Below are 25,238 nucleotides of genomic sequence, written 5' to 3' on the forward strand. Positions count from 1 at the left end.
TCCAATTCTGTTGACTTTACCTTCAAAATAAATCGAGAAGCTAGCCACTTGTTAACCATCTCCACTTTTTTTTTTTTTTTTAAGATTTTATTTATTCATGAGAGGCAGAGGCAGAGGGAGAAGCAGGCTCCATGCAGGGAGCCTGATGCCGGAATCGATCCTGGGACTCCAGGATCTCGCCCTGAGCTAAAGGCAGATGCTCAACTGCTGAGCCACCCAGGCGTTCTTAACTATCTCCATTTTTAATAACCTAATCCAGTCCCCCATTATTTCTTACTTACACTACCCCAACCCTCCCTGATTCTGTTCTTGCTCCTTTATAATGTATTCAAAAAGAGTAGCGAGAGTGATTCTTTTAAACTGTTAGATCATGTCCCCTTCCATGGCTTGCCTATCTCAGAGTAAGAGCCACAGTTCTTGTACTTCCTTGACCTCATCTTTGATTACTTTCCCCCGTTGCTCATTTCAACCAGGTTGACCTCCTTCCTGAACCTCAAACAGCCAGGTATGGTCCCACATTAGGGTTTTGCATTTGCTGTTCTTACTGGGAACACTTCACGGATAACTGGATAGTTTTCTGCCTTGCTCCTCCAGATCTTGGAAGACTTCCCCAACCACGCCTTAGAATAGTAACTACTCCCGTACCCCACTTCCTGTCACCCTCTTCCCTGCTGTTTTTTCTCCATAGAGCTTTTTGCCTCTGACATGTTAAAAATCTTACTGGCTTCCTGCATGGAGCCTGCTTCTCCCTCTGCCTCTCTCATGAGTAAATAAATAAAATCTTAAAAAAAAAAAAAAAAAAAAAAAAAGGAAAGCTTCATGGCATATGTAGATGCCCTTAAAAAAAAAGGAGATATGTTCATATGATGGGCTTTTAAGCAACCATTAAAATAATATTAAGGCAATTTTAGAAACGTGGAACACTTATGTTATATTTAGAAAAAAAAATTGGATACAAAAACTTCCACTTGTACTAAAAGTGTCCAGCATGCATACTGGGAGTAAATAATCCAAAATACTACCAGTGCTTGTTTGGGGGGAGTGAGAGTTCAGGTAATTTGCATTTTCTTGATCTTTAAAAAAAAATACTTGCCTATACGCGCCCAATTTTCGCTCATGAGCTGGCACTGTCACTAACGCACCTCCTCCCCTCGTTCCTTCCTTCGTTCACCTCAGCCGGTAATGTCATTTCACGGTATCCGGGGTGGGCCCGGACCTCACCTTTCAGAGCCTCCTGGATGTATTTCTCCAAGTAGTATTTTCTGAGCTCATCATTTTCCAGAGACTGGTCATCGATGCCACTGGCCGTGATGTACACGTCCACGTCTCCGTAGTTCTTCTGGATCCACCTGAGCACCTTGCGCTCCCCCCAGGGCAGGACGGCCAGGCGGCTGGGGGAGCTCAGGCAGGTGATGTCCTGCAGGAACTGGACGTCGCGGTCCGCGTCGTAGCGGCTGCCGTTCTGGCGCGCGTGCATCACGAACCTGGTGGTGAAGTGGTTCAGCGCGTAGAAGTCGGCGGCGCCCTTGACCAGCCTCCTCTCCTCGTCGGTGAAGCGGGGCAGGGTGGAGCGCGAGAGCCCCTGCCTGTTCTTGGAGGCGATGTACTCCCTCATGGCCGGCGGGTAGTCCCCGGTCTTGAAGAGCGGCTCGGCGAACCAGGCGATTTCGAACTGCAGGAAGCGCTCGGCCGCCTTCCAGTGCGAGTCGGCGTAGGGGTTGGCGGGCTCCGCCCAGTCCGAGTGCAGGGACAGCGACACGGCCCCGCGCTGCGCCGGCCGGTACCGCCGGTCGTACAGGTGCCACACCAGGGCGTGGGCGATCAGCAGGTTGTGCGCTGCCCGGTAGGTGTCGCTGCTGGTGTGGCTGTAGACGTCACTCAGCCGGTTGGGCTCATTGATGGTGATCCAGAGCTTCACCAGGTCCCCCAGCTCCTGGAAGCACAGCCCGGCATAGTCCTGGAAGGCGCGGGCGGTGGACGCGTTCAGCCAGCCCCCGCTGTGCAGCAGCGGCGAGGGGAGGCCCAGGTGGGCGTGGGTCGGGTAGTACAGCGTGACCATCGGGGAGATGCTGAGCTTCAGCGACTCGCTGACCACACACCTGTAGTACCTCAGGGCTTGTCGGTTAACCGTGGACAGGTTGCCGGTGGGAAGGATGGAGGGCCAGTCCAGAGCAAACCTGTAGTGAGTGACGTTCATCCTCGCCAACATCTCAAGTTGTCTTTTGATGCTGACAAAATCTGTGCATTGAGCCGGCCGTGTCTTCAGCCTCACCCCTTCCACTCGGTGCAACAGTCTGTTGCCTGTCACATTCCACACGTACAGGTGAGGGTCGCTGAACTGTGGGGAGGAAGCCACGACTTTGGGCTGTGAAAAACAAGCACATTCAGGTAAAGCACACCCGGCTCACGGGCCCTTAGCATGCACCGTGAAAGGGGAAGAAGAGCCCCGGTCTTACTGTGCTGCTTACTGACAATAGAGAAAATGAATGAAGCATGGAGCCTTAACCACCTGCATGTTCTTGCAGCGCTGGTGATGTCATGCAAGAGGCCTGCTGGATTATCCTCCCATCTAGCTCTTGCAATCTCTCAGGGAGACCAGAAGACAGGAAAGGGACCACACCCACGGCTTGGCTTCCAAGGCAAGTTGTTTTTCAGAAAACACTGAGAAACGGTTTTCTAGTTCATTTGTCCTAAAAACTGAAGTGACGTAGTGGGGTCTCACATGATTCTGTGCAAATGCATCTGGAAATTTGGCTTAGTTAGAAGGAAGGTTGACCTTCTAAACCCTCCCATAAATGGCCAGCAAAGTTGAAATTCCAGCTGCAAAGGATTTCACTGAGATCAGAACTTGGAGTTAGAGGTGGCTGGTTGACCCAGCCAGAGTTCTTAAAAGAGGCCAGTGGGATGGCGTAGGGAACAACCCCTTACCTTGTACCTAACGCAACTCTCTAACACCTTATATTTGAAAAGTCCAAGGGAGACCACATATGCATCATTATGTTGTCCCTACCCATGTGCCTGTGAGAATACGGCATGTGTTCATCCAATAGGAAAATACCAAACACCCTCTTTATGCAAGGTACTGGGATTATGACTGGAAAAAAAAACATAAAATATCCCCAGGAAACTCCCAAATTGACTTTGGATCTGATGGTGTGTCATACCCTGCTTCCCAGTAAGAAGATAATCCTGGACTCCTGTCCTTATTCTGCCCCCTTGAAACTCGGATTTGGCAACTCTGTATAGTAACAGAGCAATCTCACGCACCGCACAGGTGTGTTGTGAGGAGTCAATGACTCTGGGAAAGCACTCTGTCAACTCTAAAGCAATCTACAAACATAAGGTAGTCATGACTTGGGTTTAGTTTTCCACGGTTGCAATAATTTCCTGTTAGGCCCTTGAGTCTAAATTAAAACAGAAAAGGGCTTAAGAGAAACATTTCCAACTTCAAAATTAATAAGAAAAAATAAAAGTTCTGTACTTGTTTTAAAGTACTTTTCCTTCCTATGGCTGAATTTAAATACACCTGGAAAAATGGTAATTAACCTTGGGTAAATATTTTCCCTCTAATTGTTTTCTCGTATGTCATCCTTCATAGTCTAATTACAAAACCATATCACTGCCCACTTACCATCTGCCAGCTAGTTATCTAGAACATTAAACTAAGAGAGCATTGATCATGTGAGCATGAAGTTAAATCTGCATATAATTGAGTAAAATCCTTCTAGCTTAGATTGACAATCCCAGTGTTTTGAAACCTCAGAGCATCTTAATGTTGAAAGGATGTTCAAAGAGCAATCTTGCTATGAGGTAAGGCAAGCCAAATGCAAATCTTTTAAAAACCTCCAAAAAGCATTCGGTTGAGAAGTGGGTGTGATTAATCTGCTTAGACATCTGGTTGGAAATGGTGAACTATGATCTCAACCCTAGCTCCCAAGAGCTTAGTTCTAAAATTCTGTTTCCCACTAAGAGGATCCTGGACTCCTTGGAGAAATGGCTTTTTCCTATCTGGGGCAGGAAAAGAATGAGGTGATGCTGGTACATCTTATGCCAGAAAAATAAGGATGCACTTAAAAACTGAAAAGGAAATGTCACACAGGAGCAGTTTGAAGGAGTCCCACTGGCCACCTTTGAGATAATTTGTGCATCAAAAGGACTAATGAAACAATTACAGTAATGAATTATATATAATGCATTGAAATTAAAAGAATTACCTAATATACGTAGAAGGAATAACAATTAGAAATTCATCATTTTGCAATCTACAAAGTAATCATTCAGGTAAATTTTATGAATCAATATTAAGGCCATTAGTAGGGCGCCTGGATGGCTCAGTGGTTGAGCATCTGCCTTTGGCTCAGGTTGCGATCCTGGAGTCCTGGGGTGGAGTCCTGGGGTTGAGTCCTGCATCAGGCTCTTTTCAGAGAGCCTGCTTCTCCCTCTGCCTGTGTCTCTGCCTCTCTCTCTGTGTCTCTCATGAATAAATAAATAAAATCTTAAGAAAAAAAAGACCATTAGTGATATGTTGTTGGGAAGCAGGATATGTATATGGTCTCTAAGTGTAACCAGCAGATTACTTCTTGTTTTTTTTTTTTTTTTTTTAGATTACGTCTTAATTACAAATGGAAAAGTTACCTTTCAATTAAGAGGTCTGGCAAATGCTGCCTTAATCAAGAAATATGGTAACTACTACTTCAACACAATAACATCTTCCATAATGAAACAATGACACGTGCTTCCTGATGCAATATATTGGGAAATACAACCTCATCTATGTAGTATCTTTACAGAAGTTTATCTTTACAGAAGTTTATTTATCTTTACAATAAAGAAAAAAAGAAATGGAGAACATGAGACATTCTCCAATCAAATGTTCTGGGCTCTTCAAAAGTGATAATAACATGAACTTGGGGGAATTATTCTGAATTAAAGGAGGCTGAAGATAAATGAGAACCAATGTGTCATCCTTGTTTGTATTCTTGATCTAAAAATCTTTATAAGGACATTTTGGGAACATTTAGGATAATTTGAATATGGAATGTATGTTAGATGATATGAATCAATATTAAATATGGGTTTGATAATGCTATAATGATATAGGAGAATGTTCTTATTTTTAGGAGACACGTTTGAATAGAAATATTTTGGGGTGAAGTGTAATAATGTCTGCAACTTTTCACTGGTTTATAAAAGAGAAAGAAATTGTGGCAACATGCTAAAAATTAGTCAATCTAGATGAAGGGAATATGAGTGTTTATTGCACTAGGTTGAAATTTCTCAAAACAAAAGGTGAGAGGAGAAAAGAATACTGAGAGGCTGGAGGAAAATAAGATAGGGATGTTTATAGGTAGATATACTAATATTTTTTAAGTGTTACTTTCATTTTGTCAGTCTTCCTATAGAGGACATCTAGTTTTTTGGCATCTACTCATACATCCTCTGACTGTGTTTTCAAAAAGCACTCTCATTTTTCTTGGCAAACAATTCATCCTCACTCTTAGTCCAAGTTCAAGGGCAGCTGATGCCTCCCTGGGCTTCAGGTATAAGCATGAGACTCAGAACTAGTTGATCATAGAATTGCTTTCCTCTGACCCAAGTGATTCACTCTTCCTCCTAGGAGTAGGGTAGGGTCCCCAGGTAGGATAGACATTCACAGTGTCAATCACTGGGGCACAAGTGGGTCTTTAGATGAAGCAGAAACTTGCAGGTTGGGTCATATACAGGCAGGAACTCTTATCTCTCCTGGCATCTTTCTTTGTTGGGTGTGGAATTATAAAAAGTATAAACCCATTTGAAGTAGTAGGGGAAAGATGGCCTGCCTTTGCCATGTGGAAGAGATAGCAACCGAGTAAGTAGTTGGCTCTACAGGAGACACAAATTGAAGATGAGTCAGTTCTGTATTTAGGTTACTCTATCTTTCCCCCCTATATTATCTTTGAGCCTTTACCAAATCATGTTTAAGTATCAACAGGGACTGAGATTCATAATATGTGAACTTTATTCATTCATGGTTTGAGCCCTTTTGTTTGGTCTCATCCCTTGTAGATCTTGCTGGCTTTCCATATGCTTCTAGAATATAGGCCATAGTGTGGAATTGTGAGGTCTTATAGCATGGTGTCAGGAAGCAGACAGATCTGGGTACCCTGAACAAATCAGGTAACCTCCCTAAGCCTCAGTTTCCTTGCTTGTAAAATGAGGGTTTTAAGATTTAGGAGAGAATATGCATATATACAACAGTTATATGCTTGGCACATAATAAGGACTTAAAAAAATAGCTGCGGGCAGCCCAGGTGGCTCAGCGGCGCCGCCTTCAGGCCAGGGTGTGGTCCTGGAGATCTGGGATGGAGTCGCATGTCCTGCTCCCTGCATGGAATGGAGCCTGCTTCTCCCTCTGCCTGTGTCTGTGCCTCTCTCTCTCTCTCTCTCTCTCTCTGAGTCTCATGAATAAATAAATCTTTAAAAAATAGTTGCTATTATTTTGAAAAGAGCACTGTAAATGTGGGGGCTTGGGGATGCCTGTTACAGTCCTGCTACTACTTATGTTACCTTGGACTCATTTATGAAATGATAGATCTCACTTTCCTTATCTGTAAAATGAAGGATTTGGAAGAGGAGGTCTCTAAGGTCTCATCTGGCTCTAAAAGTTGGCCTTAACAAATTCACTTTGCATGGTACATGGCCGGTGCTCAGTGGTCCATGTACCCGACGCTGCCCTAGTAAGGCACACAGCAGGGAGCAAAGCCTCAAGCATCTCCACCCTTCTGCAGAAAAAGCTTGCATTCTAGTAGGGTGAAAAAATGACATAAGAAAAATCCATAGAGGGATCCCTGGGTGGCGCAGCGGTTTAGCGCCTGCCTTTGGCCTAGGGCGCGATCCTGGAGACCTGGGATCAAATCCCACGTCGGGCTCCCGGTGCATGGAGCCTGCTTCTCCCTCTGCCTGTGTCTCTGCCTCTCTCTCTCTCTCTGTGTGTGACTATCATAAATAAATAAATAAATAAATTATAAAAAAAAAAAAAAAGAAAAATCCATAGAGCAGTTACAAGGGGCTGTGGAGGTGGGGGACATGGGGAGATATTGGTTAAAGGGTACAAACATCCAGTGATAAAATTAAGTTCTGAGGATCTGATGCACAGCATAGTGATTATTAGTAATGACGCTGTATTACATAAAGTTGCCAAGAGAATAGATCTTAAATGTTCTCACCATAAAAAGAAATGGGAATTGTTATGGTGGTATTCATTTTGCAATATATAATTGAATCAAGTCAATGTGTTGTTAAACTTACATAATGTGGTAGTCAGTTATATCTCAATACAGCTAGAGAACAAAAGAAACGTGTGAAAAGTACATAGTAGTATGTTAGATAGTGATGAATAGCATATATGGGGGGGAAAGGAATAAAGGGGAATGAGAGGATTGTGATTTTTTTGGAGTGGAGGGAAGCCTTATTGAGAAGGTGGCATTTAAGTAAGTCATGTGATGAAGGTGACGAATGAGGCTTGGGAGTCCCCACCAGGACATAGGGACCTCATAAGCAAATTATTCAAATCTATCAAATAACAGGAACCACTTAAATAAAGGGCCACTAATAATAATTTGCTTTTGGCAAAACAAAATATATAAAAAAGTTTATAATTTTGATACTACTGACCAATGCCTCTTGCAAAAATAGCTATAAGTTCCCTGGAGACTGTATACTTCTTGAGGGCAGCCTCCCATCTCCATCACCAAAGATAAATTCTAGCACATGAAAGGCTCTCCATAAGCCTTGATTCTCACCTTCCTTCCTCTTACCCCAACTCCCCTCTATAACCTCCAAATAGTCATATTTGCTATTGTCTGACAGCTGTCACTGAATAAAGGAAATAAAATACTGTGTACTATTTGCACCAATTTATGGTTACTTTGTAAGCAGTCACTTACCTTAAGGACAGATTCGGTGACACCCCATGAGAAGTCACAGGGAAACTGACCCTGCACATCTGGGGTGGACTCTTTGAAAGTAAAACCATTTTCTTGTATGATCTGTTTATAGTAATATGCCGAAGACTTGGGCTTTCTTTCTTTTTGTTTACTATTAAAATCCACATAAAATAATCCTCGGCGAGTGGAGTAAGCATCCTGCCATTCAAAGCCATCCAGGAGAGACCAAGCAGTGTAGCCAAACACTTGTATTTCGTCAAACCTTATTGCTGCACAGAGGAAGAAAAGCAGAGATGTTCACTCTTGCTCATGTTTATGATTCGCTAACAATCTGCCAGGGGACATGTGCCAGGAGCATATTGTGAAACCAACTTTTTTCCTAAATTACAGGCTCATTATATAAAATAGAAGATTCATGTTTATACTTGAGAAGCGGCAGTCAGTTTCATCCAGAATGGTCCTCCCCCTACTCACAACAAGTAAAAGACACAGTTAAAAGATCAATTTTAAAATATTCCTGAGAATATTAGTGTGTGAATCTGTGTCAGAAGGCATAGAAATTCCCAGAACCCTTTGGGACCAAGGCAGATGTCTGCTCGTGACCAAGAGTTTTTCATTGCAAGCTTGGGTTAGTTCCCATTTGTGCACAAACTATCTTCTATGAAACCACCCTTTAAGGACTGAAAAATCAGCTTGCAGAATGACCATAAGTGAGTGTCCATGAGGAGAAATAGTATAGTGCTTTAAGAGAACTGACTGGTGAGGGGCAGGAGGTAGGGGGCTGCTATGCTCCTGGGAGGGTGCTATTGGGCAAATTTATTGATCTCGTTTGTTAACAGAAAAGATTGGAAAAGATCTTTCAGGATCTTTGAAAACTCCGATTCAATAACTTATTTTTTAAAGATCTATTTTTTTTTTCGAGAATGTGGGACTCCAACTTACAACCCCAAGACCAAGAGTCACATGCTCTACCGACTGAGCCAGCCGGGCACCCCTGATTCAATAACTTTTAGGAATTGGGTAGAAATGAAATATGAGAATCAACAACAGCAATAAAAGCAACAAATACCTAAATCAATTAAGAACTATTTTTCTTTTCTTAAAAGCTTCCAATTCTCTCATAGAAATGCATCACTTCCGCATTTTTGGGTTTTTGTCACTGATGTTCTTTTCCTAAAAGGTGCGAGATCCAGCCCAAGAGATTCTAGTGAGATCAATACATTCCAGTAGGCCCTGGTTCTAGTCCCTTTGGTGTTGTAGGGCCCTCAGGGGAGATGGAATGGTAACACCTAGGGAATGGATACCCCTTCTGCCCAACTGCATGGTATTTGGCCAAGGCTCTCTAGGCAGAGTCCTTTGCTCTGGAGGCCCCCATGTGCACATGCCCATGGCTGGGCGTGGCTGTTCCATGATGCTCCTTCCCACAGTTTGGGGCAAAAAGATCTTGCTCTCCCTGAGGACCTTCCCTGAAGGTACTCCTGCAGAACCTGTGTTTTCCTCTAGGCTTGTGACTTCTAAATTATAATTAGTTAATTAGTTTATTTATTTTTAAGTAAACTCTATCCCGAATGTGGGGCTGGGACTCAACACCCTAAGATCGAGAACTGTATACTCAGGAGCGCCAGGGTGGCTTAGTTGGTTAAGCATTTGACTCTTGGTTTAAGCTCAGGTTGTGATCTCAGGGTCTTGAGATCGAGCCCTGTGACAGGCTCCACACTCAGTGCAGAGTCTGCTGGTTCCTCTCCCCCTGCTCTAATCCCAGTTACTCTCTCTCTCTCTCTCTCTCTGGAATAAATAAAATCTTCAAAAAAAAAAAATAGTTGCATGCTCTACTGACTGGGCCAGCCAGGCACCCATAGGCTTGCGACTTCTAAAGAGGGCTACAAACTTTTAGAAAGATCTACTGAGAATTTCTTTATATTTGGGTGAAATGGAGCCCAATTCTGTAGGGGACAGACCCATCATCATTTGAGTTTGTCTTCTGCTCCATTATTTCAATCAGCCACCTGTAGATGTCACTACTTGAGTAGCGGAAAAGGAATGAGGGGGTTAGTAGGGGTCAGAGAAACACCCAGGAGCAATAGAAATTACTCAATTTTGCCATTCATGGCTCACTCTTTAGACCTTTTCACCATTTAGTCATGTAATAGAATAAAAAGAGCACAATTTATTTTTTCTTTAAAGATTTATTTATTTACTTATTTGAGGTAGATCAAGTGGGGGGAGGGGCAGAGGGAAAGGGAGACAGAGAAAAGCAGGCTCCCCACTGAGCACATAGACCTCCACAGGGCTCCATGCCAGGACCCTGAGATCACAACCTGAATCCATATCAAGAGTGGAATGCTCAACCAACTGGTCATCCAGGTGCTCTTTTTAAGGAGCCTAATTTCAAGAAAAGCTTTCAGTATCTTAGACTAAGGTACTACTGTTGGAAAACTTTGGAACATATCTCTTGTAGCATGTGTCCTTTTAAAAAGGATGATTGAGCATGAGGGCAACTGGGTGGCTTAGTCAGTTAAGTGTCTAACTCCCGATTCAGGTCATGATCTCAGGCTTGAGAGATCAACCCTTTCCTGAGTCTCTATGCTCAGCCTGGAATTTGCTTGAGAATCTCTCTCACTTCCCCCTTGCTCCTCCATATCTCAAATAAATAAATACATTTTTTAAATCTTTAAAAAATAAAAATAAAAAGAATGATACAGCACCTTGTTGCCAACAAGGGTGTATATCTACAGTCTAGTATTATTTTGTTTTCAAACTTTTATTTAAAAAGGACATGAGAGGGATCCCTGGGTGGCGCAGCGGTATAGTGCCTGCCTTTGGCCCAGGGCCTGATCCTGGAGACCCGGGATCGAGTCCCACGTCAGGCTCCCGGTGCATGGAGCCTGCTTCTCCCTCTGCCTGTGTCTCTGCCTCTCTCTCTCACTGTGTGCCTATCATAAATTAAAAAAAAAAAAAGGACATGAGAGTAACACAAAAATTCTATCAACATTGCACAATGGGAAAGCCCAACAACAATAATATGTTCAAAGATGACTTTAAGTGTCCTATAGGATATGTATTACAAAGTTTTAAAAAATTGAGCTAATGTGCAACCAACCTTGAAGAACCTGGTTGAGGAAATTCTTCATCATGTAAATGGCTGTGGTATCTTCTGTTTTCACATGACTGTCTGTGAACCAGCCATTCTCAGCAATCAAGATTCGGGGGTTGCCATATTCCAGTTTAATCCAATTCAGCACTTCTCTTAAATTGAGTGACACATTTTGTCCCATTTTAGCCATGGTGTTCTGGGGCTTGAAATTGTTGGGTCCAAAGGAAAAGGCAAAGAAGTCAGCTGTGCCCCTCACTTCATTCTTCTCTGCTTCAGAGAAAAGGGGTAGAGTGGAGAGCAACTTCTTTTTCATCACTTCTGGATAGTCTCCATTCCCATGGATGGGGTTGGCAAACCACCCGAGCACTGAAACCATGGATTGTTGACATTTGAGTATATCCATCATGTTTTCTGATCTGTTTGGTTCAATCCAATGGGATCCCAACGTGATTGATAACAAACCCTTCTGATATGGGCGGAAATTTGTGTTGTAGTTATGCCAAACTTTCGAATGAGCCTAATAAGAAGAAAATATCATTAATCTTTATGGTCCTAACTCACAAGGATTGTAACTTGGCTGGTAGAAGGTCTTTTCATGGACAAATTAGTGAAGCACACGATGCAGCAGAGAGCTGTCAGGGAACCCTAATGATCTCAAAGTCTGCTCTCTGTCTGCTTCTGCTGTGCCTCCAACGTAAAGCCTCTCCTATTGGATTGCCAATGGGCAAGCAAAGAGCCCTGGTCCAAACTCCATCTTACTTTTGCTCTCCCTGGCTCCTTTCATGCGCCCTCTTGGTGCTGAGTGTAGGTAAGGTGTGGATTACAGAGTTTCTTCCTCTCCTTAAAAAAACAAAGAGCAATGATCTTTCATTGTTCTACAGAATCTCCTTTTAGCCCTAACTTAGAAGTCCTAGATAATGCACTCTCCAAGTCCTGTAAATGAATAATAGATCCCATCTTCTGGGCTTGTGAAGATTGAATGAATTAATACGTGTAAAGGACTTTAGAATAGTGCCTGGCACAGAGTAACCCCTATATAATCCATTATTATTACTACTGTTACTATTATTTTTATAACACTAATATTGTTAATATAACTTTTATTTTTATAACTCTTCTTTTATAACAATATTGTTATTATTAATATAGCAGTTATTATTACTGCTATTGTAAAAGGATGACAGGGATTATACCCTGCAGGAAAGAGTGTGGGTTTTGGGTTCAGCACTCTTGGGCTTGAAGTTCAGATACTTACCATGTGGCCTTAGATAATTCACTTAACCTTTCTGAAATCTCTTAGTATCTTCAGCTGTAAAAAGAAGTTAATAATAATAATAATAATACCCTTTGTAAAGTTGTTAGATGTGACGCTAACATATATATTAAATGTGTAGCACACAATGAAGCATGTAGGAGGTACTGCTCAAAGATGCATGTCGTTGCTATTGGTCCTCCCACAATTTACATTTCCAGTTGGGTTTTCTTGTAACAGAGCCTCATGATAGGTTTCTAGTCTACTTAAGAGGTACTCAGTGAGCACTAGCTTAGTGCTTGGTTTGCCTTGATCTGCCCTGAGAGACTGAAATAAATGGCACAGAAATGTGCCCTCAGGAGCCAATAATCTTATTGAGAAAATAAGATGGAATATGTGGAAGAAAACATGTATAAAACAGCATAAAATAGGTCATTAAATGAAAAAATAATTAAAAGTTTGGTAAAGAGTCATGAGCTATTTCGGGGGAGCCAATATCAAGGCCTACAATTAAGGACTCTAGGCCAGTTAATGCTCAGGGTCACTTGGTGACCCTGGCAGCCTTAGAATTGTCCTTTATCTGTGTGACAGTATCTCTTCCCCTCAGACTTGCTTGCCTCCTGACATCTCTTCCAAGGTGTCCCAATTCCTCCTCTGTTTCGGTGTTTCTAAAACAAGTGCACAAACCCTTACTATTTTTAACTCACAATATCTGCTTTCCGTTTTGTTTCTTAGTTTGTCTTTTGCTCATTAGAGCTGTATTTTGTACTGGGTTGAATGATCTGAAATGCCTTTTTGTAGGCCAAAAACAATCATATCTGAACAATGGTTCAAACCTCATAGATCCTGGGTTGCTCAGTCAGTTGAGCGTCTGAAGCTTGATTTTGGCTCAGGTCATGATCTTGGGGTCCTGGAATGGAGCCCCACAACCAGCTTCCCGCTCCAAGAGCCTGCCTGTCTCCTTCTCCCTTTGCCTCTCCCCACCCATGCTCTCTCTCTCTCTCAAATAAATCTTAAAAAAAAAAGGGGGGATCCCTGGGTGGCGCAGCGGTTTGGCGCCTGCCTTTGGCCCAGGGCGCAATCCTGGAGACCCGGGATCGAATCCCACGTCGGGCTCCTGGTGCATGGAGCCTGCTTCTCCTTCTGCCCATGTCTCTGCCTCTCTCTCTCTCTGTGACTATCATAAATAAATAAAAATTTAAAAAAAAAAAACAGAACAAAAAACTAATAGATTCTGTGAACACTGAAAAGTTCCCTAAATTGTGTTAGGATGGGGAGAGATAGGTGTTACCCTAAGAGGTAAGGATTCCAGAACAGATGCCTCCTTGCTTTATGCAATAGCTAATTTAAATCCTTCCCTGAAAGATTTTCTGAAGGAGTAGATGCTTTGAAGTATTACCACTATTCCACTTGTCCTTGCTCAATTTTCACTGGAAGATCCTGGAATCATTCAGCACCCAAACATTCTCCAGGATGTTCTTCTACTAGAGAAGTATTTAGGCTGTGGCCTTCTCCCTAATCCAGAACCTGAGTTCCGGCTTCTGGAAGGAAACACAGAGGGAGTCTGGGACAGACTTCACCTGAAATGGTCTTAGGTGCTCTTTCTAGGCTTTTCTGGAGCTGAAATAACAATAGAGAGACTTGAAAGCTGCTCCCTTTTCTTTCTTCCTTTTTTTTTTTTTCCTTCTGATTTGCTACAAAAGCAATCATGCATGACTAGAATTCAAAGGCAGCATTCTTTGCTTTATTCCAATCTCTCTTTTAATCCTTTGCTATCCTCTGTAATTTCATTCACAAACACCACAGTGATCAGTACATCTCTTCAGGGCTGTTGTGCCCCTCTGATGTGTAAACTCTAAAGCCCTGGACACACAAGATTCCAAGTCACAATAAGTTGCCTCACAACTACGATGCCGTCAGAAACTAAAGAGAAAGATGGAATCAGTATACATTTATTAAATCAGTCCTCAGAGGAACAAAAAAAGGAGAGGGGAATTTCTTTAAGATAGATGATCTAATACCTATTTCAGTGAGTATATGAAAGATGACCTAAGCATTGATAAAATCTTGGTTACGTCAGCATTTTATTTTATTTTATTTTTAAAGATTTTATTTATTTATTCATGAGAGACAGAGAGGTAGAGACACAGGCAAAGGAAGAAGCAGGCTCCATGGTGGGACTCGATCCCTGGATTCCAGGATCACTCCCTGGGCCAAAGGGAGGCGCCCAGCCACTGAGGCACCCAGGCATCCCTAGGTCAGCATTTTAATGAGAAATAGGATAGCTTGGAGGACAACAGATACACAGATTTGCAATTCCCTTCCAAGCAAGTTTTCTGGAGATATCTATATATATCTATATATAGATATGTGTTGTCATGCCCCAAGGTGACCTTCGTATTCCACAGTGTCTCTTTCACCTTTGCTGCTGTTTGCATAGGCTATCAAGGTATCTAAGGTTATCTGTGCTCTGGCCTGAAGACAGCCTCTCCATGCTTATGTGGGGAATGTGGGGGAGGTTCTTTGTGTGGCACTTATGGTTATAACTTGATCCTGTTTGCCAAGTAACAAGGTAAAAAGTATTGCTTCGAGGTATGAGTTGGATATAAATCTAGATGTAAGAGAGATATCTAGGGGTGTCCTTTGGTCTGACACTCATGAAGGAGGTCTACTGGGAAAACTAAAATGGGGTGCAGAAGTGCGGCCCGGGCTCTGCAACCTTGCACAACAGTCCTTGTGCGATTTTCAAGGTTACCCTCTATCTTGTACAAGGCCATCTACCTTTGGAATGATTGATTTAAGGGAGCTTCAACCTTTGTTCTTTAGATTCAGTAGATTCAGTAGCTTAAAGGGGAAGTCAGCAGCTTTTTCTTTCCAAGCCAGCTATCAGGGCCTGATGTCATTGAGAAACAGCCAGGGGCCTAATATCTCGTTCTGTTCCCTCCTCTAGTCTAACGTAGTAGCTTCTTTGATGCCTAGAAGACCAGACTCAGATAAGTTCTATGAATGATAGGAAGCAAATAAGATAGTGGGCATGACTTTAGAAACAAAGTGAAGACGGGGTCAGAGGTCAGGAAGACATGTGGGACCCTGTGGACAACAGGGGTTGAAGACAGATGAACAAACCTCATACATCACAGGCGCCTGTTTTTAAGAAAGCCCCAAACATTTGTCGAAAGCTAAATTTCCACATCTGTGTATGATTTTAGTCACATTGAGGTTGAAATACCTTCATGTGAACTATAAACTTTTTTATGGTTAAAGTTATTTCATAAAGTCTTAAATAAAAACCGTTAAAGAAAATTTATTTTATTTTATAAAATTTATTTTAAAACTCCACAATCAGAGCAAACTGTTTTCATATTTCTGTGTTCCCTTCCAATTTTTCCAAATATATTTCCCAGCTAAAATCACTTTGAGCATTTTCCATCTTCCTAGTCTTCATAACCATTCACCAATTTGATGAAATATGGTTTACTTAGTTATGTCTCTTTTGATATGCATTAGCTTGCTTTTCTTTCCTTCCTTCCTTCCTCTCTTTTTTTCCCCCCATCATAAATAATGTCGTAATATCTAACTTTGGAATATAACTTTTAATTTGTTTGGATTCTTTCCTTCTGTTAATCCCAGGCATGGGCTACCTATTTTCAAAATTGTTTTACATAGTTCCAAATTGCTTTTCACACATTTTGTCCATTGATGTGAGTGTTCTTTGACCAACTGCTTCAAAACATTGGTTGTCTATTTGGGGATATATGGTTAGCAAGAACGACAGGAAACTGCTATTTACCTACATGCTACTGTAGGAGAAAGGGTCTTGAAAGTAAGAGACCCAGGCTCTAGTATTGGACCTACTGCTAACTGGCTTTATCACCTTGGATAAATCATCCCCTCCTAGTTGCCTCAGTTCTCCCTCTGTTATTCTAGCTAAAAAGAAACACGCTAGAGAATTGTTGTGAAAATTGAAAGAGGTAAACATGTCAAGACCCTATGAAGATAACACAAATATAAATTTGAAGTACATTAAAAGACTAAGCTGAAAATAATTTATCTTGCTGTGAAAAACAATGGTGGGAAGTCTGTGTGGCCTAGAAGAGTGGTCTGCAGCTAGCTCTCCCTACCTCTTGAGTTTCATGGCTAGATATGTGTGTTCTCATTTATTTCTTGCAGCTGATTGAATTTTAGTCATTGTCCATTTGAATTGGGATTAATTTCAGTTTGATTGAATGGAGCTTGAGTGTATTATGCTGGCAAAATGTTAGAGAAAGTCAAATACCATATGATATTCACTCAGATGTGGAATTTAAGAAACAAAACAAATGAACAGAGGGTAAGGAAAAAGAGAGAGAGGGAAGCAAACCATGAGAGACTCTTAACTATGGGAAACAAACTGAGGGTTGATGGAGGGAGTTGGGTGGGGGATGGACTAAATGGGTGATGGGGATTAAGGAGGGCCCTTGTTATGATGAGCACTGGGTGTTATATGTAAGTGATAAATCACTAAATTCTACACCTGAAACCAAAAATAATAGCAATCATAATTTCAGTTTGATTCATTGATTCATGTGTTTTTTCTACTAGCACTTTATATTAGTATCAAGTTTTCTGTTAATTAAAATTGCTGTCCTTCATTCTGCATTCCACAAATATTTATTGAGGGCTTAAGGTATGCAAACTTTTACTGTTCATTGATAAAAAATATATGACTATTATTTCATTAAAAATATGTGGGGGTACCTGGCTTAGTTGGTGGAGTATGTGACTCTTGATCTTGGGATTGTGAGCTTGAGCCCCATGTTGGCTATAGAGATAACATAAAAGTAAAATCTTTAAAAAAATAAAATAAAATATATGACTGTTATTTAAAAAAATTTTTTTTTGAATCTTGAAATTCTTGGAAACAGTATCTTACCCTCATCTGTCTTAGGAGGCAGCTTAAATATTAATAAAAGTTCCCACCTTTCATAAAGAAAATTTTTACCTATCCTATTTTTAATGGCTCAAATTCACGTTTTTTTTAAATTTTTTCAAATTTTTATTTATTTATGATAGTCACAGAGAGAGAGAGAGAGAGAGAGAGAGGCAGAGACATAGGCAGAGGGAGAGGGAGAAGCAGGCTCCATGCACCGGGAGCCCGACGTGGGACTCGATCCCGGGTCTCCAGGATCGCGCCCTGGGCCAAAGGCAGGCGCCAAACCGCTGCGCCACCAAGGGATCCCCTCATGTGTGTTTTTTTTTTTTTTTAAAGATTTTATTTATTTGTGTGCATGAGAGCGGGAAAGAGCGCACGAGCAAGCCAGCATGAGCAGGGGAAGGGACAGAGGGAAAGGGAGAAGCAGGCTCCCCATAAGTAGGGAACCCAGGACTCTGGGCTTTATCCCAGGACCCCAGGATCATGACCTGAGCCAAAGGCAGATGCTTAATCAACTGAGCCACCCAGGCATCCCTCAAATTCATGTTTTCTATAGTTGGAATAGCTCAGTAATAATCATATTATATTTTGTTTTAATGAGTTTTCTTCTTATATTCTTTTTTTAAAAAAGCTTTTATTTATTTCAGAGAGAAAGAGTGAGTGAGAGAGCACAAGCAGAGGGAAGAACAGAGGGAGAGTAAGAAGAGGGTCCCTCCTGGGCAGAGAGCCCATGCAGGGCTCCATCCCAGGACCCTGGGATCATGACCTGAGCCCAAGGCTGTCGCTCAACTGACTGAGCCACCCAGGTGCCCCCTCTTTTTTTCTTTTCATCATCATATTTTCAAATGATTATAACAAATCTTTGCTTGTTATCAATTTGTATAGTTTCAGGGTTTCCCTATAGGAATCATGTAAAAACTAAACTCTAATATATTTGTTCCTTCAAAAAATGGCTTTAATATTCTTATAGAATCCTAATTTCAATGATAATATTAGTAAATTCAACTAATGCTTGAATCAGAGTCTAAACCTGGCAACACAGAGGGGAAAAAAAAGTCTAGAATAAAGCTTATAATTAATTAAGTGAAGCATCTGTGGGTTTCCCCAGATATTAGAAGGGAGCTTTAAGAAATCAATATTAGCAAATTGATGCTTAACTGAAGTTCAATTTCCTTGCCCAAGAAGAACATTTGCATGCCAACTCTGCAGAGGTTGGAATGCTATTTTAAGCTTCCTGTTATTATTACATTAACAATTGGGATCCTGTTAGTAATTTTTTCATGCAAAAGGAGCATATCTCAGAGTATAAATGAAGCTAAAATGGCCTGGGTGAGGGACATGAAGCCTTTCCTCAGGATTTAGGAATGAAGAGTTAAAGACAGTCCATGTAGAAACCACTCTGGAAATTACAAAAATACAGTTATTACAATAACAAAAATAAAACCTACTAGTTTTAGGCCTGGCAACAAAGGCAGATTTCCCGGAACTGAAGGAAGCGGAAGCCTTAGGACTCCTCACTTGCATGGGTCCCTATAAAATGTTCTAGGTGGGTTGGAAGCTGGTTGCATTTAGAAGCATTTCTAGAAAAGTATTGCTGATGAATTTCCAAAGAGACCTCAGAAAAGAAGGAATATGAATCTCTAAGATTACAGTAATCTGTTGTAATATTTTTCTCATTCCAAATAAATGTTCACTTTTGTACTAACTTTGCATCCATAATTTTTTTTTTTTTTATCTTACAGAAGGTCCCCCGGATTGTACATCTCAGGCCCATGGATTGCAGAACTGTGCCTGGCCTACCAGCTTCTTGGGGGCAGAAACTGTATCTATTTTGCTGACCGTTGTACATACAGATGCCTGTGAAGAGCCTGTCACAGAGTACTTGCTGAATGAATGCCCACTATGGATCAGCTAGTTAGCTGTCATCTCACATACGTTGTTGATAGCACAGCCCCTGCAGAGCTATTTTTTCCATTTTAGAGAAGAAATTGAAGTTCACAGAGGCTGAGCACTGGTAAGGGTAGCATCTGAACCCAGGCCTCTCAGATCACTTTACTAAACCATCCTGGTTTCTTTATGTCCATCAGTCCTAAATTTTGAAGCAGTTGGGGACCATTTGACATGAACCACAACATACTATTTTAAAATTATGTTTTATTTTATTTTCTTTAAAGATTTTACTTATTTATTTGAGAGAGAGCAGAGAGAGAGAGAGAGAGAGAGAGAGATAGCACGAGTGGGGATGAGGGACAGAGGGAGAGTGAGAAGCAGGCTCCCCACTGAGCAGGGAGCCTGATGCAGGGCTCAATCCCAGGATCCCAAGATCATGACCTGAGCCAAAAGCAGATGCTTAACTGAATGAGCCATCCAAGTTACCCTAAAATTATATTTTAAATAAATTTCTGCTGTACTTGATTATAATTGATAAAAAAAAAACTAACCAGTGATAGAATTAGTGATAGATAGTTGCCTATTCTCAAATGCTGAGGAGAAAATATCCATGTATGTCTGAAATTCTAGATCACCTAGAAAGGTCAAGGAGGACTTGCCAGGAAATTTGGGGTTTTCAGAAAGCCATGTAGTTGTCCAAGTGCTTAGCACAGCAGAGAACACTTGTGTGTAATTCCCTGGGCCCCTTTCCTAGAACCAGCAAAATTGGCATTAGATATTGTCCTTACTGGTGTCAGAGGCTAAATGAATCCATGAATCCTTAGGGGCCACTTCCACATGCTTGACCATCTTTTTTTTTTTTTTTTTTAAGATTTTATTTATTTATTTATTCATGAGAGGCAGAGAGAGAGAGACAGAGAGATACAGACAGAGGGAGAAGCAGGCTCCATGCAGGGATCCTGACATGGGACTTGATTCTGGGTCTCCAGAATCAGGCCCTGGGCTGAAGGCAGCGCTAAACCACTGGGCCACCCGGGCTGCCCATGCTTGACCATCTTGATTGAGGATTGAGATCTTTACACCATTGTGAATGTTAGACCAAAAAGGGAAGGAGGCTGTCGTTGTATAGCATTCAGCACAGCACAATTTTCTTTCTCATTCTCTCTTTCTTTTTTAGAGAATTTATTTATTTATTTATTTATTTATTTGAGAGAGAGCACACATGACTGGGGGAAGGGGCAAAGAGAAAGGGAGAGAATCTTAAGGAGACTTCTCTGAATCAGGGCTTCATCCCAGGAGCCCAAGATCATGACCTGAGCCAAAATGAAGTTGGCTGTTCAACTGACTAAACCTTCCAGGTGTCCCTTCACAGCACAATTTTCAAACAAATCAATTAAATGATCTTAAAAATGAGTGACTTTCATGATCAATTAGAACACTGATCAAATTACAGAACCATGGAAAATTAGTAATATAAATAGTAATAAGAACTAACACATATCTAGTGCCACATGTGCTGAGCACTCTTCTAAGTGCTTCCCGTGTATTACCTCATTTAATCCCATTTTGGAGAATTAAGATAGGTGCTATTAGCATTCCCACTCTAGAGCAGAGGAGATGAAGGGGTAGAAGGCTAAGTTATTCACTTGCCTAGTTTCACAAACTAAGTCAAGCCCATGCTGTATTGCTCTAGGTCCTGTGCTCTTGACTGATGATAACTAGGGGTAGAAGATGGACCTTAGAGGCCACTTGATCCATTCTTCAAAAATCTCCTATTTATAGATGAGATGCTGAAGCCCAAGAAATAAGTGACTTGCTCAAAGTCTCAGTGGAAAAACCAGAATTAGAACTAAATCTTTCAGGGGAGCCTGGGTGGTTCAGTGGGTTAAGCATCTGCCTTCAGCTCAGGTCATGATCCCAGGGTCCTGGGATTGAGCCCCGCATTGGGGGTCCCTGATCAGCAAGAAGTCTACTTCTCCATCTACCCCTCCCTGCTGCTTGTGATCTCTCTCTCTCTCTCATACTCTCCCTCTCTCAAATAAATAAGATCTTTAAAAAAATTGTATAAAAAGAAGAGTAAGTCTTTCTGCTTTCTCAGTCACTGTCATTTCCAGGACATTACACACATTCATTTATATGGCTTTGAAACATACTTTTAGGCAGTCCAGGTGGCTCAGTGGTTTAGCACCGCCTTTGGCCCAGGGCCTGATCTTGGAGACCCGGGATCGAGTCCCACGTCCGGCTCCTGCATGGAGCCTGCTTCTCCCTCTGCCTGTGTCTCTGCCCCTTTCTCTGTGTCTCTCATGAATAAATAAATAAAATCTTTTTTTTTTAAGATTTATTTATTTATTTATGATATACAGAGAGAGAAAGAGAGAGGCAGAGACACAGAAGGGAGAAGCAGGCTCCATGCCGGGAGCCCGACGTGGGACTCGATCCCGAGACTCCAGGATCGCGCCCTGGGCCAAAGGCAGGCGCTAAACCGCCGAGCCATCCAGGGATCCCCAATAAAATCTTAAAAAAAAAAAAAAAAAGAAACATACTTTTATGCCTTAGACTCAAAGGTGACTGAACAGGCAGAGACAATGTAAGGGGTATGTTACAGACAAGGCACCAGGACATTGTGAAAGCCATGTGACAGTTTTTGGGTCCCAGCAATACTCAAGAGAAAGAGGGTAGCCGGGAGTGGTGGCTTTGATTATGCCTTCATCCAGACTCACCAGCTGGGGCACCATATTAGTACCCAGTCAAACTGAGAATTCATCAGCATTACCTTCTGTTTTTGTTTTTTGTTTTGTTTTGTTTTGTTTTTTGTTTTTTGTTTTTTTACCTTCTGTTTAATTTCTTTTTCCCCTATAGGAATTACACACATCAGCAAAAGCAAGTTTCAACGAATCATTTTATCTCTTTCCTTCCACCCACAGCTATTATGAGGTTCTGCTCTCTTCATTCATTCTCATTGATTAATTGCTTAAATTCAAGTCTACAAATACTTATTTAATAAACACAAGGCACTTTGGTAGGCATTGAGGAAAAAAGTTAATAAGATAACTCCTGCTTTCAGATGAACTATAATCTCTAGTAGGAAAGAGAAGTACAAATATATGTAGATAGAAGCAGAATACTTTTGCATTTCAATTAATCAGAGACAATAATCAAAATGTAATGTCATAATATGATGTAAATTTTGTAAAGAAAAGTGACTATATGTATGTGTTCATATACACATAGAAAAGTATTTGGACATTGAATAAGCTGCTAGCAGTTGTTACTTCCAGTGTACGGGGTCAGGGAGTAAGGAAAAAGGAGACTGTTCATTTTTTACTTTATGTCTTTCTATATTGTTTGAATGTTTTGCAGTAAAAATGCACTATTTTTGTAATTTACGAAAGTCAGGAGAATTGGTTGAAACAAATGGTTTCTGTCAGTGGATTTAATTGTTGTATGTAGTTACTCTTCAGTTTCTCCAAAGTTCCAAAAATCTCAAAGGAAAAAACAGAAACTGAAAGAAAAAGTTCAGTTATTCTAGATTTCACTATATATTAAAGAATGACTTCTTACTCCACAATAATATGTTGATAATCAAAGGTAGGGGCAGAAGACGTACGATACATACGTGATTAACACAAAAGAACTGATAACAGTAAACACTAGGTCTCTTTTTAAAGACTCAGTCACATAATTCTGGCCAAGATATGACACTATGAAGAACCAACCAATCAATATACTGCCCCCAATACTAAAAGATCTGGTTTTCTCCATTCTCAAGAGTCACTTCCAACATTTTCAGGTAGATCAGCCAACAGCCATTTTAATTACTTCTCTGATTCACTCTTTCCTGGTTAGTAAGTTAGAAGGTTCGGGTCTTTTCTCAGCCTTCCTACTAATTTTCAGCAACACAATCCTTCATGTTCAATGGTTTAATGACTCCCTCTTCTTTGAATATAGACTAAATGAGTTTTGAGTTTTCTCAATAAGATTTTTTATATACAATAATTTGATATACAATTAAATGACTTAGTTTACACTGTAAGCTAATGTAAAGGTTTCCTCAGTTCATTTCTTGCATCATATCTAGCACTGCTTCACTGCTTATAGTATTTTCCAATCTCCAGCTGGGCCGTATTTTCTATGAGAGAGTCTGTTTCAAATCAAGCTGTTTAAATATGATCACAATGTTATTCTCTGAACATTTATAATTACATTTATTTAAACTCTTGTTAATCATTCACTGAAGTATAACTTTTTCTACTCAACGATTAGAAAAAGTAAATATTGCTCTCTTGAAGGTTTTAGAATACCAATTGTCTTCCACAAATTGGGTTGTTTTTTTTTTTAACAGAATTTATATCTAACAATGGTATTTTGGTTATAGAAATGTATTTGGCAATTCTTATCAACAAGTAGTTTTTATCTTTTTATTCAAATTTGATTAGAAATGTCTGTAAGAACACTAGTCTTAACTTGTTGAATCATTATTTCCTATATTTTGTGTCTTAGATCCTAAGGGAGATGAGTTGGGATTATAATATAGGTGTTATGGATTGGCTAATTCAATGAATAATTGTGTTAACATTTATTTAAACTTCAGATGGTTTTGCCAAGGGCACACACATGATCTAACATCACTTTAACAGGACACTAAAGTTTTGAGCGAATAAAACATTAAAATCATGGGGACACATGGAAAACCTCATGATTAATGTATGAGTCAGGGATAAATTGTTCATAGATTTTGTGGACAAATAAAACATGTCGATGGATGGTTCTGGTCTTTAAATAGGCAGAGTGAAGTTAAATATCTGTGAGTCAGCATCATCGCAAGCGGATGCCATGGGTTTTAAGACTGTAAATTGCTCCTTTTCACTGAAGCTAGGTGGCTGATTCATGTTGTTAAACCTTGTTAGCTTGGATTCGGTTGGATAAAATTAGAATTTTGGCTCTGACAATCATTGTGGAGTCAAAAAAAACCCACATACAGCTGCATAACCTCAGGGGAATTTCTCTGAGCTTCAGCATCATCAATGCAAGTTGGCTCTGAGAGTACCCTACCTGGCAGAGTTGATGTGCAAATTAAATGAGATAATACATGAAAAGTACCTAGTACAGTTTTGGACACTACGGTGGTTATGCAATATTCTTCTTATAGTAATAATTAGTAAGAGTAGTATGATAGAATGTCAAAAGGTTATCTGCAATAATTGCCTCAATCTTCCACTTTACTGTAAAAATTAAGACTAATCTCTGTCCTTTCTCCCCATCTCCTCCTTTCTGTGTCCTTTTTTTGTTTGTTTTGTGTGGGAGAGGAAAGTGGTAAAAGGTAGCAAGTAATAAGGCTTTTTTTTCTTTTTAACCTTCTTTTTTTTCTGTCCTTTGGCACAAAAGCTTGGGCTAGTTTTTAAATCACAGATTTAGCAAAAATTAATTTTGGTATGTTGTTGCCTTAGAACCCAACTTTAACGAGGGAGTTTTTAAACATTCCTTTATTTTTCTCATGGAAAAAAAAATAATTTCAGATGATCATTGGAGACTTTGTTTCTGTCTGACCAAGACAAGCTAAAGAAGGCTCCTGAAAGCTATTTCCATTTCAAAATATGACACTTAGTCTTCAAGTTATTGGTGGAGGTTTGGGCAGTAAAGGTTTAAAAATGACATTTAATCTACTTAAATGTGCCTGTGAAACACTGCAGTCCTCTTGTTCAATAAAGCAGTTGCAGCATCCTGTTGGCAAAGAAGGTTTGGCTATTAATCATGTGAATGGTGACTTTTTCACATTATAGCTGTGTTTTGAGTTTTAACACTGAATTTTGGTTAAGACTTCTAATAGTGCTTTTAAGAGGTATACTACATAAAGACAATTGTTTTCTTCTAAAATATAAAATAATCCTTTACTTATTTTATTTTTTACTTAAAAAAAGTATTTATTTATCTAGGAGAGAGGGAGAGAGCACAAGCAGGGGCAGAGACAGAGGGAGAAGCAGACTCCCCACTGAGCAAGGAGCCTCTCACTGGGCTCAATCCCAGGATCCAGGGATCATGACCTGAGCCCAAGGCAGACGCTTAACAACTGAGCCACTGGCACTCCTATTTTTCACTTTTAATTGTGGAAGTTTATGTAACATATAAAAATAAAAAGAATAATATAGTGAACTCGCATGAGCACAT

At 40.6% G+C, this 25,238-nt stretch overlaps 1 protein-coding gene across 2 annotated transcripts in view; it reads right to left on the minus strand.

The window, feature by feature from the left end:
* The window catches only part of KLB (klotho beta), a 36,834-nt gene that overhangs the window by 3,847 nt on the left and 7,749 nt on the right, over positions 1-25,238 (minus strand). Inside the window, exons 2-4 of one of the 2 annotated variants that reach the window (XM_025436914.3) lie at positions 11,026-11,536; positions 7,926-8,194; positions 1,222-2,365 (exon numbers count right to left, since the gene is read on the minus strand). In XM_025436914.3, coding sequence (XP_025292699.1) covers positions 1,222-2,365; positions 7,926-8,194; positions 11,026-11,536 — 1,924 coding nt within the window. Of the gene's footprint in view, positions 1-1,093; positions 2,366-7,925; positions 8,195-11,025; positions 11,537-25,238 lie in introns of both variants that reach the window. The other variant, XM_035714497.2, reaches the window with a different exon arrangement.

This window comes from Canis lupus, chromosome 3, assembly GCF_003254725.2.
Source record: "Canis lupus dingo isolate Sandy chromosome 3, ASM325472v2, whole genome shotgun sequence".
Lineage (NCBI taxonomy): Eukaryota > Metazoa > Chordata > Mammalia > Carnivora > Canidae > Canis > Canis lupus.